The 21,747-nt window shown below is 34.9% G+C and overlaps 1 protein-coding gene across 1 annotated transcript in view; it reads left to right on the top strand.

Moving 5' to 3' along the window:
- PDSS2 (decaprenyl diphosphate synthase subunit 2) overlaps positions 1–21,747 on the top strand; it is a 207,145-nt gene that overhangs the window by 120,228 nt on the left and 65,170 nt on the right. The window contains exon 4 of the mRNA XM_019735068.2: positions 18,573–18,647. Coding sequence (XP_019590627.2) covers positions 18,573–18,647 — 75 coding nt within the window. The remainder of the gene's footprint in view (positions 1–18,572; positions 18,648–21,747) is intronic.

Raw genomic sequence — 21,747 nt, 5'->3', positions numbered from 1 at the left:
TAAGTAATTAAATCATTTTAGTTAATTCTAAAAATATATTGTTTTTTCCATTTCTTCATGGAATCGAGGTAAAGCTTTTGGAAGTATATTCTATCAGAGGTAAAGCCATTATGAGTAAGATTGGAAATTCAGTTAAAAGATCAACATGGAAGATAAAATTATTAATTAATATAATAATACAAGTACAAATTTTGTTAAAGCACACAGTGTTGTGGTAAAAACCAGGTTCTTACTACATTAAGAAACGAGTGGAATAGTTGGAATTGGTTGTGGCATACCCATAATTCATAACTGCATCCGAACAAGTGTCAACATTCTACTAATTGAAATAGAAGCTCTTGTTATAAAAATTTACAAATATCTTTGTAGTCAGAGTCTCTGAACTGCAAGATTTTGGGGGGAGATAACTGATGTTGATTACAAAAATATGCTGCAGCACAGCAGTGTGTGCCTTCTCTCTTTGTTGCCCATCATCAATCAAATTCTGGAAATCTCTATATCCAACAGTGGTATTCAACTTTGTTATAAATGAGTCGTTAAAATTTTGGTGACATTTTATTCAACATCAAGTGGAAATTTTATATCAAGTTCAATAAATGGACCACCAAATTAGAGATTTACAATTAGTGAAAACAAAGCTTTATTTCCCTACAAAAACAAGAAAGGAATGAAACAAAATAAATAGTAAGAACTCAAATACTATACAAGATTAAAATTTGCAGTTCAGTAACTGTGATTTGGATTATCTCACCTTGAAGGAAGAATCTTTTGGTGGTGCTCCTATTTTGAATAAATTACACATTACACACGAATGAAATGAAATAAGGATGGTCTAGATTTTGTAGCATCTAATTTTGGCAAAATATTTAAAAGAATCATAGAGACAATTTACTTGACAAGTTTTGTCTTATGAAAATATTTGTCAAAGAAAGATACTCTTCAGGAAGCAAAAAGATAGTTCCTTGAAAATATTTGAGCTGGAATAGTTACATTTTTCAATATGAAAAAAATTAGAGTTGAGTATCTCCTCCATTTAGCAAATTTGCTGTGAGTTTATCAAGTAATTCAGAACCTGAAGAAAGAAAATTTTCTCAATTAACAATATTATGGTCTACCAATCACAATCAATTGAAGGTATCAATAATTTCAAATTAATTAATCATAAAATGCAACTGTGAAGAATATTGCTGGCAACTTTATTTTAAAAGGCCATATTTTAAAAGACACATTCTTCAGAAAAGTGCCAGTGACACAATATTAGAGACAGATATGGCTAAAAAACATGTTAAAATATGTGAATGTGTGTACCAAGAATAATTATTCTACTGGCTATTTAATATTCAGATCATCAATATAAAGAAGTTCTTTTTTATTTGTTTTGATGTACATAAATATATGTTATTTTTGTTACTTTTGAAATTTTATTTTTGCAAATAGTTTCTTAATAGAACTAGTTAACAAGTCCACTGGTATAATAAAATCAATTATTAGTTAATAAATACACATTTTTAAAAGTATAGAATTTTAATTATTTTAGCACTCCCTCTTACTCGCAAATGTCGTAGTTTGGATGATAAACTATATAACATCACCACTTTAAAGACATTTCGCAGAAGTTATTCGAGATCATTTTGCTTCCATTTGCCAGAATTTAATGATATGGCTGCACCTAGCTATATGGGAGGCTAGGAAATGTAAACTTTCCTGTGGGGAGCCATGTGCCCTGCCAAGACTCTGGAAGATACAGAGAACAGATACTGGGAGACAAGTAGCTTTCTGTCCTAGCTTCCCATCAGACTTCTGGCTAGCACATATTTTTCATGGGACAGACCTGCTGGTTTTTAGGAAGAAAGTAGTACAGTACCTTTAATATATAGTTTATATTCACCTGGAAAGGAAGCTAAAGTAAGAAATGAATCAGCCATATAAATGGAATAATAGAGCATCTCAAATCTCCCTCCAGAGATTTATTACCATTTGGGCATTCCTTTCATTTTTATTCACCTGCAATTGCTCCATTTTCTATGTGTATGGTCTACTTTGATGGGTCTCACTAAATTCTCTCCTTTCATGGAATTCTCATGTTAGCGGAAGGGTGACTGATCCATTGTCCCTGGAAGCTACTTTCTGACTGTGTCATCCATCTTCCCTCGTAAACTGCACCTCTGTGGTCTGTGATGAGCGTTCAGTCTTAGAGAAGGAGGAAGTCTCAGAAAGGTCTGATATAGTTTCTGGGTGCCTTGAGCTGCACATGACTAGCCCAACTTACACACACCGGCCTCTCCTGTATTAGACCCATCATATACCTGAGAGAAAGAGATGGTCTGGACGCGGTCACTAGATCTACATTTTAGTAATTAGTCCTCAGCCTGGTCCTGCCTTTAAAAAGGCAAGGCTTATTGCCTTTAGACAAATTCCTGTTTTCTCTATCAGTTTTAACTTACTTTAAGCGATTCTGATGAAATATATAAGGTTAAGATGGTAGTATTAAATACAAATACGCATATAATCGTGCTGTAATGACACAAACAAGTATTCACTTAACCACTTCCCTTTTGGGGAATAATATTTAATATGTCTCTTTTTCTTAGCTAGCCTGTATCATTCACATATTCTTTCTTTCAGCATGGTTCAAGTTCAGAGAAAATAGAGGTTTTATTCCCATCAAAATCAGATCAGATTCACAGCCTGTGAAATCTACTCTTGGTGTTTTGCATTCAGAAGCATCACTATAAATGTTCCAGAATCTAAGACCTCCACCATCTGCTCCATTAGGCACTGGATTTCAGTAGCACTACTTGATTTACAAAAAGAAAAAGAAAAACTTAACATATCCAAGCAACAGTTCAGCCCGAAACTTCTCCTTCAAATAAAACAATGATCAGGCACTTCCTTCCCCTTTGGTGAGTCTGTACCTTCAGATCTCTGCACAGGCTCACACTTTTAGATTTGCATTTTATCAGCCTTTGCCTGGTGAGCAATTTTTTTCCATTTTAGGCCATGGTATTTTTTGTTGTTGTTGTTAATTTAATACTTGTATGTTGAATTGAAGATTTATTCTGTGCAACCCTCCTGATCACCCAAAACGTGGATCTTTTGCATTTGTTCTACAAAGGGTCACTGAAGGCTCTGTAAGTTCAATTTCAAAAGAAATCTTTTTGTGAAAGACCTTGTGTACCATGTCCAGGGGTCCATAGTTGATCTTTTACAAGTCTAGGCTTTTAGTAGCCCTCTTTTAATCATAATAGATGATTTCCAAATCGTGTGAATGGTACTTTAAACTGAGGAGATTGTAAGGGGTAACTAAGGTGCTTGAAAGTCAAGAATTCTCTTTGATAAAGCAAATCTCCCTTATTCAAAACCATTCCTTTCATTTGATACTTGGCAGTATTCCCACCAGAATATTTTCTTAAGAAAAGTGAAGTTACATCTTAGAATAGGACTAATTTTATTAAATGAGTTCCCAGAAGCTTAAGTCGATTATCGTACTAACCATTAATAGGGTTTTTTGGGGGGAAGAAGAAGGTGGTAATCAGTATTTGTTTGGGGCACTATTAAGTTTTCTTAAGTTCTCTACATATGGTTCATGTCTTGGTAAAGTTAGATTTCTATTTAATGATGTTTTAATTTTCTTTTGTAAGAAAGAAAAATAGTCAGTAACAGCAACATAGAGACCACAGCGAGAGTGAGCAGACAGAACTTAATACAGAATTTCCGTATTTATAGTATGTCACTTTTTTTCACAGTAACAGCCTGCTTTTTCTTGGAGGGTGTGTATTTAACTTGGTAATTAAAATTAGCATATTTGTAGCAACTATAATTTTTTATGACTCATTCTTTCTACCAATTTCCCATTTTCTTGCACTACTGGATTCTTGTCTGAATTTCTATGTGTTTATCTCTGTACTTCTCCTGGGACAGACCATTAGATGAAGAGTTCTGCAGTCATATGAAATTCAAGAGCTTTTTATAATTGCCAAGGGTAAAATTAGCAAAGTCAATTATTTTCCCTATGGCTTTTCCCTGAAGATATTAGGGGTCTTTAAGGTAATTGCCTTAGGTAACACTTAGATTTTTAAATATCTCTAAGTATAGAAGTTGGTATATTAGTCCTCTGGTAATTGTCCTCTTACTATTATAACTATAGTCTCATAAGTGTGAATTAACAAGATTTTGAATTCAAGAGCGAGTTTAAAAATTAATGCTTGGGTTTTCATTCATTTTCAATTATGGAACCTGAGGGCAACTTTTTATTTTTGTACTTCACTATATAAAAACCCTGGACTAAGAAACCTCAAGAATGCCTCTTTTTAAGCCATAAATTCCCTGACTCCATTGAAATAAGTTGCTCTATATTATGTTCATGTAGAACATCACTGAACGCTGAAATGATGGGGACATGCCAGAATCTAAAATTTTAGTGTTTGAGCTTCAAATGTATCAATGAGATATGCTAAGTAATGGGGGGGGTGGGGGAACATAAAATGGAAAAGCACTGTAATTTAGAAATTTGGCCATTGCAGGTTTTCCCTGGTCCCTGTGTTTATAGACTGGATTTGTATTTTGGGATTAAGCCACAGTGCAAATAAGACTATGTGGATTACAACTTGTTATCTTTAAAAAACAAACTAACAGTGTTTCATTTTACATATACAGTGATAACCGTAATATTTAAATAATTGAAATCACAATGTTATTTTATCTTTGTATTTATTTTCATTTAATGAACCTATCACTATACCTCACATGAGATGAGCCTGAATCTTGTCTAAACACCCAGAACATTATCATGATGTCACTCCTGGGGGCTGTTCTATTAAGCATTAGTGATTTATATTTCAAAATAACCAGAGACACAGATGTACTCCTTACATAACTGATGTATTTCCTTATGTTAACTTTGTTTTCCTAAAGGGATAAATATGTTGTTTACAAAGAAGAATTTTGTTTGTATAAATATTCTCAATTTATACATATAAATCACCTCCCTTTACACCATCTATATATTTTAATAAAGAGTCTGCTATTGGTTATTTGGTGTTGGTCTTACCTGTTATATTAATTTTCTTTCAAATTCATGTTGAAAAGTGAGACCTAAAAATATGCTATACCATATGAAATGTAGATAAGTTTTTCTCTATCCTAGTCATTTAAAATAGAAACAGTTGTGACCTTGTGTGTTTATAGTCTTGTCAGCATTATTTTACTTGCGGAAATTATTGAATTAATATCTTTTAGTCTTTCTAATTTGACACCCAAGATTAACATTCTTTTCTACATATAACCCACTCAAGTGTAGGTTTTCATGACTAGAGTAAATGTTATACAGAAGGAAAGTGGTGTGTCATGTATTGTAACAATAAAGGAAACTATCTCCATATCAATTAAATAGAAAAGTCAAAATGCTGTTATAAAATTACAGTTTCAAAATCCCCAAACTAATTTTTCCACAGTTTTTTATCATTCGGTAATATAGCCACATATTAAACAGACAACATATTTATTTTCTGGGCCTACTTCCTTGATCTGTAAAAGTAAAAGTGATAAATGATTAGTGTTTGAGAAGTGTACTAGAAATAAGAAGACAAACTATTATGTTCTTTCAAAATTTATCACATTAAAACCTTGAACTTTGCCCTTTTGGTGCCATAAAGCAATGGAACGGAGTATCTTTTTGGCACAGGAAGGTCAAATGCCATCATGCAAAATGGACACTTCTCTGAATGTCTATCTCAAACCAGAAACCTGGTTTGACAGAAGAGCAAGAAAAGTATTTCTTCCATATGTCTAGCATTCATAGAAGCCTGTTTAAAAAAAAAAAAATGTCTATGTTCAACAAAAATACATTCTCTGCAATGGGTGGAGTTGAACCCACACCATGGTTGGCCATGAAAGGTAGAAATATATTGATTATAGCAATTTTATAGTACACTTAGCAACATCAATTTTTATAAATCCCCTTTCCTATTTTCCAGAAATAAAATTAATTAAACCAGCTTTTTCCCCTCCATTTTCATTGACAAAAATTGCTATTTTTCCAAACCCAGAGGGAGGAAAAAAATCTGTTTTCCATCTTGAGTTATTCAGTACTCTTCTTTTGCCTTTCAAATGATTTTACTCAAGGAACTTCCTGAGTTAGTTTACAAAAGTACTGGACAGATGAACAGCCAATTCCTTCCTCTGCATCCTCAGCTACCTGAACTCACATCTCTTCCAACCATCCTTTCCTCAACCTGGTAGACTTCTACACAGTACCCCTTTCTTTGTCTCTTATTGTTCACAACTCGGTTGATTTCACCTCAGGAAATCTCCAACGTATATACCTATCCTCTTCAACCCTTTCCCTCTGGTTTTTTGTTCTCTTACCTATTATTTCAGAAAAATTAACCATTTATCTTTTTGCCTTTTCCTTCTTCTTTTCAAGAGGAAAAATAAGCCAAGAAAATTTACTTGAAATTTAAAAACACCAGAGTTAAGGGTGGTAGACTCTTGTATTAAGAAACCAAATTTAAACCAAATTTACCTGTAACTATCAATATTTAAAGATCATTTTTAAAACATTTCCTATTTAGTTTTGTTTTTCCTAGTTGGTTTAACTACAGGTATTAAATAATTGTGGTTATCTCTTCTATTTTTAATTACAAGTTATGGTATTTCTAATGTATGGGCTATCCAAGTTTTTGTGGGCTGTCCTGGGAACCTACCCACCATTTATATATAACCTTGTATATGGGAAAATGTGGTATAAGCTCCAAACAGTTGACTTACAGGTGAAATTCCAAAATGCCGTATTTGTAATCTGGTACCTGCTATATTAGATTAATACTGAACTTGAAAACCATAAGCAAAAGAACATTTAAGAGCTTTTCATTAGTAGCCACATATAGCAACTCAGCTGTGTTGATAATTTTAGTTTTAGCATTTCCATCATTTTCTTGAATCCTTAGAGTTGTAACTTCTCTACGAAAAAATTCACTCTAAGCCAAAGTTGGCTTATGGGGCCTTAACCCAGGAGCAAATTTTATTTATTTAGCAATAGTGATTGGGGAAGAGCCCTTTTCTGGCAGCTAATGACCTACTGGAGGACTTCTGTGCCCAAGGCAAAGCTGAAGGCCATTAGCCCAACAGGTCATTAACTGACAAATGCCTGACCCCGAGGTCATTTCTGATACTGTAAACTGTGAAAACATTAAAGTGGGTTTGTTGGAAAGTATGGCTCTGCCAAGAAAGTTTCTTCTTAAGCATTTTGGAAAATGCATTAAATTGTTTGTTATTATTTATGTGGCTTAATTGCCTTTCTTTGAGGCCATTTTCACTGTGCATAGCAAGTCAGACATCAGTAAACACCATACTGTATGTCCAATTTTCAGTTTTTAAAGGACAATTTCCCTGTTTAGAATATCAGATTATTTCATTACTAAGTGGTTTCAGGTACACTCTTGTGGATCATTTATGTTTTCGTAATGTGTTGGGCTATATAGCACTTACCTTTTTTATACTCCTCCGAGATGACGTACAAAGCTACAAAGAAGTGGAAAGAGCCCTGAAGTAGAAGTCCGTGGACTTAACTCCTATCACTGGCTTGTTTTGTTTTTTTCCAGTTAGCCATTTAACATTAGATAGCTCGTTCTACCGCTCAGATCTTTTTCTCCAGACCATTTATGTAATGTCTTAATTATCCCACTTTACAAATGAAATTCGAATCTTCGTAATGTAGAATATTTAACATTTAGTAAAATTGCTGCCAAACATTTAAAAATAGTATTAGCATATTTTTGAATGCTTACTATGTAGTAGGTACTGTTGTAAGTGCTTTATGCATATTAGTCCATTTACCCCTCCTGAGGTGCAGGAAAAGATTAAATTATTTCTTCAGGATAATTCTGCTACTAAATGATAGAGCTGCAGTCTAAATCCAGGCTCCAAAATCCTATGTTTAACTAAAGTAGAAAAACTAACGAGCCAACAAAGAACCATGATAACTTTTTTGCTAGCAATTTTGCAGTTACCACACCCTACAATTTATCTTAAACAACTAGTAGTTTTTAAAATATTGAAATACATATATCAATACAAACATCAACAGGAGCTTTATGAAACATTTTAATTTCATAAAAGAACTAGTATGCAGAAGCAACTTATTTTCTTAGTTTCCTCATCTGTAACATAAAGGCAGCATTATCTTTAACGCCTATATTCTTGTTAGTGCCAGTATTGTAGGAAAGAGTCTGAACTTACAACATATAACCAGATCCTGAATATGGCATGAAATACGAAGGAATACAAAAGAATCAAGAAAAATTGTTAATAAAATCAGAGATGTAATAGAGAATCCAAAATATTTTATAAATGTCAGATTTTTAGAGATTTAGATGCATATTTCAGCAATATAAAGCAAAACCTAAATTAATGAACTCACCTTTATGGCAGATTTGTGATGAGAAATTTATAGGCTTCATTTGTTCAAGACTTTAAAAGCTACAAGGTAATATACAAATGTAAATTTCTGAAACTTGTGATTAAACAAACTGGTAACTGCAAATTTGTTTTGAAATAGTTATGATTGATACAACTAATTCACATATTAGAACAGTATTGATAATTTAACAAAAAATTTTTGTGTGCATTGTGCTAAGCATTGCAGATACCAGTTTAAAAGCTAATTGTGTATCTTTATAAATTGGAGAATTTCTAAACCAAGGGTATCCAATATTTGATTCAAGGATGTAATGCAGCCAGTCTCAAGTTTCTACTACCTGGTTTTTTTTTGAAGGAGGTGAAAAAAAAGGATTACCTAATTTTCTAGAACATAGTACCAGTAGGGCCAGGTTATTTTTAAAATTCTATTGAATCACAGATTTTGGAAGAGTGGAAAGGAATGTATTTGGAAGAAATACAATTATAGTTTTAGACAAGATGCATGGATTTTGATGTATATGATTCATGCTTTTATTTCTGTGGCTGCCTTTGAAGTGCAAACCTTGGGATGTCTCTAAATTATAGACATCTGCCTTTTAATGTGGCCCAATTTAAAGAGGAACTGGTTGAGCTGAAAAGTGGACTAATTACCCAGAAGACATGGTATCCTTGGAATTTACAGGATATATGTGTAAATCCCAGAAAAATCCTGAAATTTTTAACTCTTTATCCACATGTGTTCTAAGCCAATTTGTTTTTATAAATCTTGTAGGATCAAAGCTAAGGCAACATCAGTGATCTAAACCAACAAGATTGCTATGCACCTAACAATATACCCCATAGGACCCAAGAATGATTCTGTTTTATCCTACTTCTGTTTAATTCAGTTAATTCACATGTTTTGGTGTAAAATGATAAAGAAATTAACATCCTTACAAAGGTATTTCAGAACAACAGTGTTTAAACTGCATATCAAAAATTGGGGGATTTCGTGCACAATTAAGGTGGCTAACCAAGGTATGAGCTATACGTGACATGTCTCAGCATGATGTAAGATAATGTTTCACACCACAGGTCACATCCTGTTTATTGGTGAGTGATGAAATCAATTTAACAAATTACTATCAACACTTTTAAAAAAAAATAAAATACAATAGAAAATAGATAATGAAATTTGTTTTATGAAACTTTTCACTCATTTTTATACATATGCTTGTATGCATGTATTTCATCATGATGTAAAATACAGTTCTTACTGCAGGTTACAATTTTAAAATGTTGAGAGCCAGTACTATTTGGCAGTGTTCTAGCCAGCAGCATCTATGTTCAGTTGATGAAATACTGTACTGGTGTTCTGAAGTGTCACGTTGTGAACTTGTGTTTCTCAATGGTGGGATTAACTTTTAGGTAAAATCACACTTGGAAAACATCACTTAACATGACTGAGAGGGCCGTCCAATGAAGCAGTGAAAGAAAATAGAGATTATCAGCCACGTGGGGGAAAGTAGTCAGACCACTGAAATGGCAGACATAATTCTCTCAGAGAAAGTTCAGTCAGAACAAGGTGTAACAGTGCCACTAAGACCGTACTAACGTAGAACAACCTGAGTATAGCAGACTTCATGTGCAGCAATTCCCATATAGAAGAAGGTGGAAAATCAAACAACTAACTGTTGTTAATAATGTCAGAATTACTTTGTTTCTTTCATGACTGAGCATTCAATTCTGACTAAGCACCAACTATTTACAGTTTTTGTAGGAATGCCAGATACTTGACACCACCAACTTTTTATACCCTACTCCCGTGTTTCCCTGAAAATAAGACCTAGCCAGACAGTCAGCTCTAATGCGTCTTTTGGAGAAAAAAATTAATATAAGACCTGGTCTTACTGTAATATAAGACCCAGTCTATGTAGTATAGTGTAGCATAATATAATATAATATAATAGTACAATATAATACAGTACAATACCAGGTCTTATATTAATTTTTGCTCCAAAAGATGCATTAGAGCTGATTGTCCAGCTAGGTCTTATTTTCAGGGAAACATGTTAGAAAGCATCTCCTCCTTTCTTACGAAAAATTAATCCTGATTTAAGCATTTTAAATTATCTGCCACTTTTTCAGGGACCTAGTCATTGTTTAAATAAATAAATGATTGGTTGTCATTGTTCAGTGACAAACAAGGCCAAGAACCATGCTCTTTCATTCAAAAAGTGAACACATTTTTGGACTATTTTTTTACTGTTAGTAAAAGAAATCCACAGTTTTGATTAGTTACCTATCCCTTACAATTGTTATGAATAAACAGCTGTATACAGCTGCACATTGAGGTACGTCTGATCATGGGGCTTACTGTTGAGAAAGCACATACACCTCTTACCTAGATAAACAAACTGAGGCCCGAAGAAGTGATGTGGCTGGCCCGAGGTCATGCAGCTCATCCACGCGTTAACCTTCTAAGTGATCAAACGCAAATTAATGGCCTTTACCTCTGTAAGGCTATAACGACTTTCATGAGTACAGTATCAGGCTGGTAGTAGGCTATGTATAATTATGGAAGGAGTGCACTCATCAGTAACTATTAAATTCCAGCACTTCATACTCAAGCCATTTTCCTGAACTTGTGGCCTATTTCAGTTTTATCAGTTGTGATTTTATACTCTTCTTCGGTTCACTGAATTTTCCTGAATCCTTTTTGACAAATGTTACCAGTAGTTAAGAGTTTATAAACCAATGTATCAGCTGTTCTAAATTAAAAATTAAGATTATCAATTTGCTTAGTTTTTGCTGCACCTGTCCTACTGGTAGTGCCATTTCTCTCTCTGCTCTTCCCCCTTAGCCAGAAAGAACTTCCAGCCCACGAGAACAGATTGCCATCCCTCCCACAAATAAGCCCGGCCTTAACACATTTGGCAGCATTGAAAAGGCTCCCTTCAGAAAGCCAAGTTAGACGCTTCCTCCAGAACTCCTGTGAGTTAGTGGTGTGTTTATGGCAACAGACCTTTCATCATTGTCTTCATTAAACCTGGTCTTTGTCTGATAGGAAGGAGTGGAGAGAACCATTCTTTCATAGACTTCATCAACGGCTTTATTAAAGCCACTCATTTATATTAATCAGCATTGCAGATTAGGGCTCATCTGCGCTGCTTGTGCCCAGGTGGTGGGTGAGTAGATTCGCCCCTTGTTTGGCCAGTACTGCTGCTCCCTGTGTTCTTCACAGGTTGCTTCTCCATGGAGACTGCCAGCCTGGAAGCTGGGGCTGAGCTCTGGGGACTGAATCCACCTGGATGGAGATAGTTTGCTTAAACCCAGCTTATAAATGATAAAGTGCTTTACAAATGTCAGATGTTATTATTGGTCTCCATATGGGAGTGCACTACTCCTAAGCCATTCCTTCTCTGCCTTACCTCGGTAATGTTAATCTTCCATCTAAATGCATCGCTCATATACTTTGCTTCTTGTGTATGAAAAGAAACTAAAGAGTGATGCTACCTGCTCTGGTTACCATTAGCAGGCTATTCAGCATCCTTTATCTATAAATGTATTTTTCTGTAAGACCTTTTCACTGACAGTATAGGTTTCGCAGCTTTGAAAAAATCATGACAATATCCCTTCAAATACCAAAGCTCTTTGAAAAGGATATATTTACGTCTGATCTGTCCTTTGTTCCTCCCTAGATGTATGTGAGAAATAATTCTTCCCCAAGGGCGTTTTACCTTTGCTGCTGCTTTGTGCATTGCTATTTGTTCCTGAGTGTGGGGGGAGGAGTGCAATAAATTTGTGTGTAATTAATGCCATCAGCACTGCAGATGCGTGCACACAGGACTGTTTTGTTCGCTAGCAGCTGTTAAGAGTAGTAAAGGCTGAGGGGCCATGTGTTCATTTGCCTCCTAAATAGAGTGATGGATCACATGTTGTCTTGTCATTCCACACTATAGTAAAAACTGTCATTAAAATAACCTTTCTAGCGCAAGTGTTTGAAAGACATCTATAAATCTGTAATAGCCTCCATGGTGTTTGTATACCAAGCAAATTAAGTATGTAGCAACCTTTTATAAGTGAATTAAAATACAACTATACTACTTTATTACATCGACTCAGTTAGCTTGCTGGCTTTAATTGAGACACATTAGTTTATAGTTAAATGTTTTTCTAAAGATTTAGTTGCATTTTACTTTTATTAGGTTGGTGCAAAAGTAATTGCGGTTTAAAAGGTTAAAAATAATTGCAAAACCCACCATTATTTTTGCACCAACTTAATAACTTTGGGTAGGTGCTCCTTTGCTCAAACCAAAATGTTCTGGTTTACTAGCTAGATAACTACAACTCTGTTGAGTCTGTTCCATCTGTCAAATGATAACTGACAGTACTCCTGAATCACATCCACCGAGAAAGGCACAATTTGTCTACCCAGAATGCTTGCCACCACTGACTGAGCTTAGTTTTGCTAATCCAGGAACTACTGATTAATACATCCCATAAATCATTGTGTGGACACAGCTTAGCATGAGGCCTGCCTGAGCCCAAAAGCAGGGTATTCTTCTGCTCCCCCCACGGAAGTGGATTTACTGTTTTTTTCTGATTATTAAAGCAGTATAATAAAAGGAGAGAGAAAACATAATGCATTGTAAATTTAAGCAATTATAAATTTAAACAATTCAGAAAAGTTGAAGAATTGTTTGATTAAAAATCATTTAGAATCTTACCAATTACACATTATCATCATTATTAATAGTTTGTTGTCTCTCCTTTCAGACTTTTTTCCCTGCATATATAAACACATGAATTGACTTCATGTTTGTTTTAAAAATACCTATCATGCTGTTTTGTAATCAGCTTTTTTTTCCTTAAGAATACATTACAGACATCTTTTTATAGCAGTATGAGGATGTTTTTTGTTCATTGTTGTTGTCTTACCACCCCCTACTTCTCTCAATTTCTGTTTTTTTATACTGAGAATTTTATCGTAGTTCAGGGAAGAATCATCATTTTATGAAATTATGCATCATTTTAGTTTTCAGTGAAAAAAAATCATTGAATTGTAGTTACCCTCGCCAAAAGAAAGAATGATGCAATTATATATCTCCCCTGAGATTAATGAAATTTGTCCTGTAAATTAACTGTTTAAGAAATTCATTCCACAAAGAGGATTTTATGAATTTGACTTCAAAGGCAAGGGAAATAAAAAACTAAAATAAATGAATGGAACTATATCAAACTAAAGAGATTCTGCACAGCAAAAGAAACCATTGACAAAATAAAGAGGCAACCAACTAAATGGGAGAAGATTTTTGCAAACAGCGCCTTCAATAAGGGGCTAATATCCAAAATATATAAGGAACTCATACAACTCAACAACAAAAAAACGAACAACCCAAATGAAAAATGGACAGAGGACCTGAATAGACATTTCTCCAAATAGGACATACACATGGCAAATAAATATATGAAAAAAATGCTCAACATCACTAGTCATCAGAGAACTACAAATAAAAATCACAATGAGATATCACCTCACACCAGTTAGAATGGCTATCATCAATGAGACAATAATAAGAAGTGTTGGAGAGGTTGTGGAAAAAAAGGAACCCTCATACACTGTTGGTGGGAATGCAGACTGGTGCAGCCACTATGGAAGGCAGTGTGGAGGTTCCTCAAAAATTTAAGAATAGAATTACCATATGACCCAGCAATCCCTCTCCTGGGTATCTACCCAAAAAATCTGAAAATATTTATCCATAAAGATAGGTGTTCTCCGATGTTCGTTACAGCTTTATTTACGGTGGCCAAGACATGGAACCAACCAGTGTTGTTTGATAGATGATTGGATAAAGAAGATGTGGTATATATACACAATGTAAATCTATTCTCCCATAAGTAAAGATGAAATAGTGCCATTTAGAACAACATGGATGGATCTTGAGATTATTATGCTAAGCAAAATAAGTCAGACATAAAAAGTCAAGAACCATATGATTTCACTGATATGTGGTATATAAAACTGAAAACAACAAAGGAACAAGACAAATGAAGGAACAAAAACTCATAGACACAGACAATACTTTAGTGGTTACCAGAGGTTAAGGGGGAAAGGAGGTGGAAGATGAGGGTGAAAGGGATCAAATATATGATAGAAGGAGAACTAATTCTGGGTGGTGAACACACAATGTGATATATAGACGATGTTATTACAAAATTGTACACCTGTGAAACCTATGTAACTTTACTAACAATTGTCACCCCAATAAACTTTAATTAATAAAAAAAAATTCATTCCAAAGGTTAATTATATCAGATCTGTGTAGTAAGCACAATTCAGGTGCATGTAGATACTACCTATTCCTTGTCTTTGGTGAAAGGCTGGTAATGGAAGTGGGAAAGATCAACATTTTGCTTAAGAAGCAGTTGTATGTCCACTGTCCACTTACTTTTCTATATGACCTCCTTGGTAGCCAAAAAATACGGCGGCAGAAGAAGCCAGCTCGTAACACTGATATTGTGAATGGTTACCACTTCTGGCTCACTGGAATCTACGATGATAAACGATTGGGGCACAATGTATGGCATTGCTGTGGAGTCAAATTTAAACCTGTGTCACAATTTGAAAAGTATTTATGCGTTCACATGCACAGGTAAGCAATTCTGCTGTTCCCACAACCTCCAGAAATGCAGAAATGATGAAGATTATCTCCTTTTTGTTTACTCTCTAGAGAGCTAAAGTAAATTTTGTAAAACTGGTGGTGATAATCATGTAATCTGAAATTATTTCAGGATACAAAAAGTGAGTATTACAGAGATCTCCGATTTTGGGTTAAAATAGTCTTTTTGTGTGTTCTGTTGTTGAATTAAAACCCACTTGCTTCTAAAATGTTTGGGCACACAATTTAAAAAAGACTAGTCTTGATTTCCTTACTATGCCCTTCATCTAGCCAAGACTTATATGGAATATAGAGTAATAATATAGATGTATAGAAGAATAGTAAGTTAACACTAACTGAGACTTATTGTGTTCCAGATGCTCTTGTAAGTGCCTTACTTATTTACTCATTAGAGAAGGAAGTGGTGTGACCAACTAGTGCCATTATTTGTTTGATACAACTTTGCACTTAATCCTGAAATCCTTCTTAATCTGCTATGTGTGAATTATTCCTAAGCATCCGAGCCCTTCAAGACCCAGAGTGTGACCTTTAATTGACCCAAGCAGGACTTCGCCAACCGGTGGGGTCAGCTACCAGCCATAATTGTTTAAAACATAGAAATGGTTTAAAAATAGAAATTGTTTTATGATTCTAGTTATTGGAGCCAAGAGGGGTTTGGTACAAAAATTTTATAAAGAAAGTAATCAGTACAGTTCAGACAGAGGGAAAGGTTTATTCAAAAAAGAACAGATTACCAAAAAAGCAATTTTTAAATTTACATGACTAATTATAAATAATAAGGTTTGCACTTCTAGAAGCTCAGCATCTTAGAACTGGAAGGGAACCTTAGGAATTATGTTTTGCAACTCCTCTCATTTTATAGTTGAGAAAAACCAAAGCTTAGAGAAATTAATTGATTTGCGCCAAATCTCACAATGAAATAAGTAGTGGGCTTGAAGTAGAATCTAGATGGTCTGGCCCTCAGCCTATCTTATTTTCTTAGTAGAAAGTGTTTGCTTACCCCCATCCCCACCCCAGGGCCTGAGAAAGTGAAGTCCTGAATCTTTCTCTCGGTTGCTTTTGTGTAGAGCAACAGGAAGTCTGGGTCCTGGGCTCTTAGCCTCAGGAGGTCTAGCATTTAGACTTCTGAATTCTCTGGCTGCCACTTTCCTTGCTACCATTTTGGGTTGCTTGAGCAAATTATTCCTCAAGAAAATGAAGAAGAAAAATGTCATTAAGCAAGGTGCTTTCCTATATTTTAGTACAGTATGTATCTAAACCGGTGAATGACTGTGGAAGTAAGCCATGTAATGAAACAAAGATTAGTTTTGTTAAAGTATGTGTGGCTGGTAGCCCTGTGGTCTTCCTAGAAATATTTGCGATTTTGAAAGAGGTTGATACTCAAATAACATCTCTCTTTGGTATAATTTTAAAAGTAAACATTTCAGGCAATGGAAAGAGATCTATGTGTGCACTGGGTAAGTCACCCTTGCCTGGGACACACTTAACTCCCCTAGGCTATTCCTGCTTTTCATAATCTATTACTTCCTGGATTTGTTAACCCACGATAATCCAAAATTTTTTCCTTGATGATTTTCGTTGGTTATGAAGGTGTCTTCTGCACAAGTTAAGTATGGCCATTTGGAATTACAGATCATTTATAAATTATGAACTTGTAAGTACAGGTTTGTCAGTTTGCTGAGCATTGCATTAAGAGAAGAAGAAAGAGAAAATAAAATGTTTTTGTTGCTTCCACCTGGTCTGGAATTTCAGGGAATAAAGGAACACTTGGGTTATCCAGAGCCAGATCCATTGTTAAAAGTTCATGCCATCATTTTGACATTTAGTGTTGGACTTTCTCTTTGTAAATCCCTCTTCACTTTACCAGTGCTGGTCTTAGAGCTCAAACTGTTTCAAAACCATAACATTTCTTACTGAGTGATTGATCTGTATTATGTGTCCAGCCATCAGGGGGATCTTGGGATGTTGCTTGTATAAACTGTAATCCAATCTGATGCTGTGCATTTAGTTACAGTCTTTCATAGACCTATTGGCGATACTCAATCCTCCTGGATTTGGGAATAGGGCTTATCTGATACCTTCAGGGGAAAAAAATCCATTCATTTTTCTCTCTTCCCCACTTAAATAACTCAACACATCTGGTAACACTGTAGGATCATTGTCCTCCCAGTTCCTCTGCAGCTCATATTGCTACAATATTTCTTGAGTATTTGGTTACTAAAGGGCAGTGTGATTTAAAAAAAAAAAAAGGACTGTATAGGTCTTACAAATTAACCCATTTGCAGAGCTAGAAAAAAATATGCCTTTAATCAGCAAAATTTCCATATCAGCAGCCTTTTGTGTGTGATGCAGTATGACTATAAATATAAATTTGGAGATAAATGCTCATGTGTTAAAATTTTAAAGCAAGTCTTTCTATAAATTAATGTAATTTGTCTCTAAGAAAATGTTTATTAAATCCAGGGTACCTGAAATTGAAGTATCTTGTTGTTTGGGTCTGTATCCTTTGGCTTAATAATGTCTTCAATTACGAGAATGATAAAAGCTGAAACAAAATCCTTTAATTCAATCAGAACTGAGCTAAATTTTAGGAAGCAAAGAGTGGGAATCAGATACAGGACTGCATAATATTGGAAGCTAAATATACAAGATATTAAGACTTCATAAGAAGCAGATGGGGTTGCCTTGAGGTATTCTTGTTTGAAATGGCTGCAATGAGCATTATAATAAAAGCACTATTTTGTCCTTTTGAATTAAGATAGTTTATGCAAACAACTCTAAATTGTACAGTAGTTCCAAAGAGGCCATTTACTGTTTTCTGCTTGTTTTACATTTTGGAACAAGTTCAAAGCTTTTGATTTTGCTTGATTTTTTTTTTTAAATAGCCTGAGCCTTGAAAGTAATACATGTTTGATGAATACGATTTCAATATTGTGTTTCTGTAAAAATTTTCAGGTATGACAATAAGGTATGTTTGATCCAGGGTCCCTACATAGAATATATCCACAGTACATTTTAACTACAACAGAATGAATACATCTGAAAGGTTAACCATTCTTTTGCTTTTTTTCCCCTGTATTAAGTATGAAAATTAGCATTTTATAATGCCTCCCAGAAGGTGGGTATTGAAAAGGTATCCACCTGACAGAAACAAACATACAGAAAATAAATTGGGTTAAGATTACATTAGTTTATCTGAAATTTAAGCTTATGTTCAAAATGGCTATTGCTGTATTTTCATGTATATTAGTTAAATGCTGTGCTTATAAGATTTTTTTTTTTTTTGCTTAAATTATGACTGAAAAAAATTGGATCACAGCTCTTAATATCCAGGTGGGCAATGCCATTTGCCAGGATCTTTCATATAACTCTGCTTTTTTTCCTGTCAAACACAAATAGTGCCTTGCTACTAAGCCTTCTGAGGCATTCTGAGGTAAAAATAGGGATACATTTTTAAAATTGTTTCCTTTAATTTTTGATCTTGTTTTTTAGGTTGTGGAACTTTTAGCAAGTGCCCTTATGGATTTGGTACAAGGAGTATACTATGAAAATTCTACTTCAGCAAAGGTAAGAATTTAGTAGTCATTATAAAATGTTAGGTTAGAAACCCTTGTGGCAAAACTAGGATTGATGAGCGAAAATGTCATTTTTGTTTTGTGTTTAAATTGCACATGACATTTTTTTTTAGATTAGTGTTTTGGCTACAAATTCATGGCCATACGCTTAGTACATAGCAGATTTAGCCAATTAAAACAACCTCTTATCCCCTAGCTGGATTCACAGTCTGTTCAATCTGCAGCCGCCCAGTAGACACCAGGATTTTGCTGGCTGGCAGGTAGCGCTGTCACAAGACAAGCGGGATGGAGGAGCAGCTTGTGCTGAGGTGACTGGGCCTTGCTTTTCCCCAGAGGAAGGGGCCTTCCATGTCCCAGAGGAGTAGGCATGATTTCAAGAAGATGACTGTTGCGGGAGGACTGTCATTTATATCCAAGATCCAGAATTTGCTGCATTATTAAATTCTCTATGATAAGTAGAATGGTTGCACAGTCGGATTATTTTGATAAATTTTATGGGTCTAGAATTAAGGTTTTTTGACTCATTTAGCAGGACATCTCAAGAAGGGTTAGGTTTTATTTCCTTAAAATGCAGTTATTTCATTTCAGTAGGATATTGAATGTGAAGCAATTGCTTCATTGACCATCACCATCATTAAACATGGTATATACTATTATAAGGGATTCCTATCTTAAGTGTTTCATTATTCTAACTTCTGTAGCTTCTGTATTAGCAAGATTTCACTCACTGCAAATTAGAAAAAAAATATGCTTATATGCGTATCTTAAGCTTTTTGACATTTCCATTTGAGAAAAGAAGGACAAGTTTTACTGGAAGTGAAACACAGGGCATGAGCGATTTGGATAAGAAATTTGAAAGTATAACCCAGGGACTCTGGATGGTTCAGAGAGTGGTTAGTGAAATGTGAAGAATTATATCCTGGACATCTGCTAATATTTGGTTCGGGGAACTAAAATTCCCAGTAGTCATATCTAACTTCATCTTAGCAGCATAGGGGTATGTGGGACCTGACAGGATGTATGACCACAGTGGTCTCCCTTGGCTGTGTTTTCAAAAATATATCATAGTTCACCATGGTTAAAGATCAATAGCAAATTGTAACATGGAGGACTCCTGGTCCAGTTCCATTAATAGAAAGTCATCCTGTGTATAGTATGATGAAAATGCTGATAGCTGAGCAGATGACACTGTGGTAAGTATTCACCTCCTACGTTTTTTCGGTTACTTGTCACAGAAATCCTAGCAGACACTAACTTCTGTCCCTATTTTACATATGTGAAAACTGAGGTTTAGAAAAGATTAAGTGCCTTGCCTATGGCTACACAACTTGTTCGTTGAGATTAGAACTCCAGAGCTCAAGCTTTGAACGTCTCATTCCACTGCCTGTATACTTTAATGAAACCTGATTTGCTAGCATCCATCTGCCATACCTGAGATCCCACCGTAAGTGATGATTATATTCACCTCTTGTGGCAGTTAAGGCATTGTTCTCCCCTGGATGTTTCCAAGGTGTTCAACTTAGTTTGATGTAAAATATTAGTATTTTATAATTAAATATCTGTCAGTTTTTAAGTGTGTTATTGGTTTTAAGGTTCTTGATTAATCTGTCCACTCTTACCATTTGTCCACTATAATTAGCCCAGTTCATTAATAATTTTGTGACTCTTTGTTAAGTACTTTCTGTATGTTAGGAAGACCTAATAGCAACAACAATAAATGCTTGGATAGCACTTTACAGTTTGTACAGACTTTCTTTCCACACAATCACCTATGAAAAGGGTGACATTTGTTGGTATACCCATTTTATAGAGGTAAAGCCTGAAATTCAGAGATGACAAATGGCAGGAAAGCATAGTGTCTGGAAATTGTTAATGCGTGTTTGACAGTCACATGATCTGAACCTGGGTTTTTTTGACTCCAAGTCCCGTATAATCTTTTTCTTCTGTGGAAAGAGAAAAGAGGAAGCAACAGACTGTGAAGGACTGTTGGTCATTCATGAACCACCACTTAGCAAGCAGCAGTCGCTGGCTCTGACAAGCTAATAATCTGTAGAAATGCTTTATTCATCTGCCCTCTTTTCCCACCACTTTCTCAAACACAGTCCTTTAAAAGCACTAGAGACCTTTTCTAAGCAGTTAGATTTCTGAATCTAGGCAAACTATTTAAAGAGCTTTTCTTTTTTTTTCTTTTTTTATAATGGAAGCAAAAATGCACAGTTGAACTGAAACGAAGGAGTGCTTCTTGATATCTCCATCTGCGCCCCAGGTCCAATTTAGGTTAACCACATTTCCCTTCCTAACCAGAAAAATTCTGGCTTTTCTTTTGTTCCTCTGAATGTGTTTGCCATTGGAATGGCTGTTCAGAATTTGGTTTTTCTAACTTGGCCCAGAATCACTTCAGAGGCAGAGAGCACTGCCCCACATGAAGTGCCTTGAAGGTTTTCATGTTCTGGCACGATGGGGAGGCTGCCACAAGTGGAGGTCATGTGGGAAGTGGGTTGCACAACCTTCCTAGCCTTGGGCCAATTCAGTACACAGAAGAATTGCTTTGTGATTTAAAATAAGCTGCAGACCGGTTCATCTCTCCAGGGATGAAAGGATACAATAGCAGTCTGTTTTCTATATGGCTGCTTAATACAATGATGGAGAATCTGGGTAGTGGAAGAATAGCATTCTATGGAGTAGTATGTGCACATTGAGGGTAGATACATTGAAGCAAATGGAGGGGAATTGGAACTGAATATGTTTGAAATCACCTTCTCCAAAAGTTTGTATAGTAATTACCTAATCCCTTCTTAAAATTAGGAAAACTTGTGTGATTTATGTTAGTAATACTTAACGAATTGTAGGTAAATTGTGATCATGTAAATATTCAAAGTAATTTAGGAAATTCATTCTTTGTTCTATCCATTGAAAAATAACATTTTTAATTTTACATTTGCTAATTTGTGAACCATTTCTTCCTTACAATAAAAATTAGTCACTGTGCTTTCTTTAATGTTTATAATATCTCCCTTCCCTCAACTGTTTGCTTTATGTTAGCTAATTGAAGAAAGAAACATATTTAATAGAAAAATTGCATTTTAAATGGT

This window comes from Rhinolophus sinicus, linkage group LG05 (genome assembly GCF_036562045.2).
Source record: "Rhinolophus sinicus isolate RSC01 linkage group LG05, ASM3656204v1, whole genome shotgun sequence".
NCBI lineage: Eukaryota > Metazoa > Chordata > Mammalia > Chiroptera > Rhinolophidae > Rhinolophus > Rhinolophus sinicus.
This window is presented reverse-complemented; position numbering and strand designations above follow the sequence as displayed.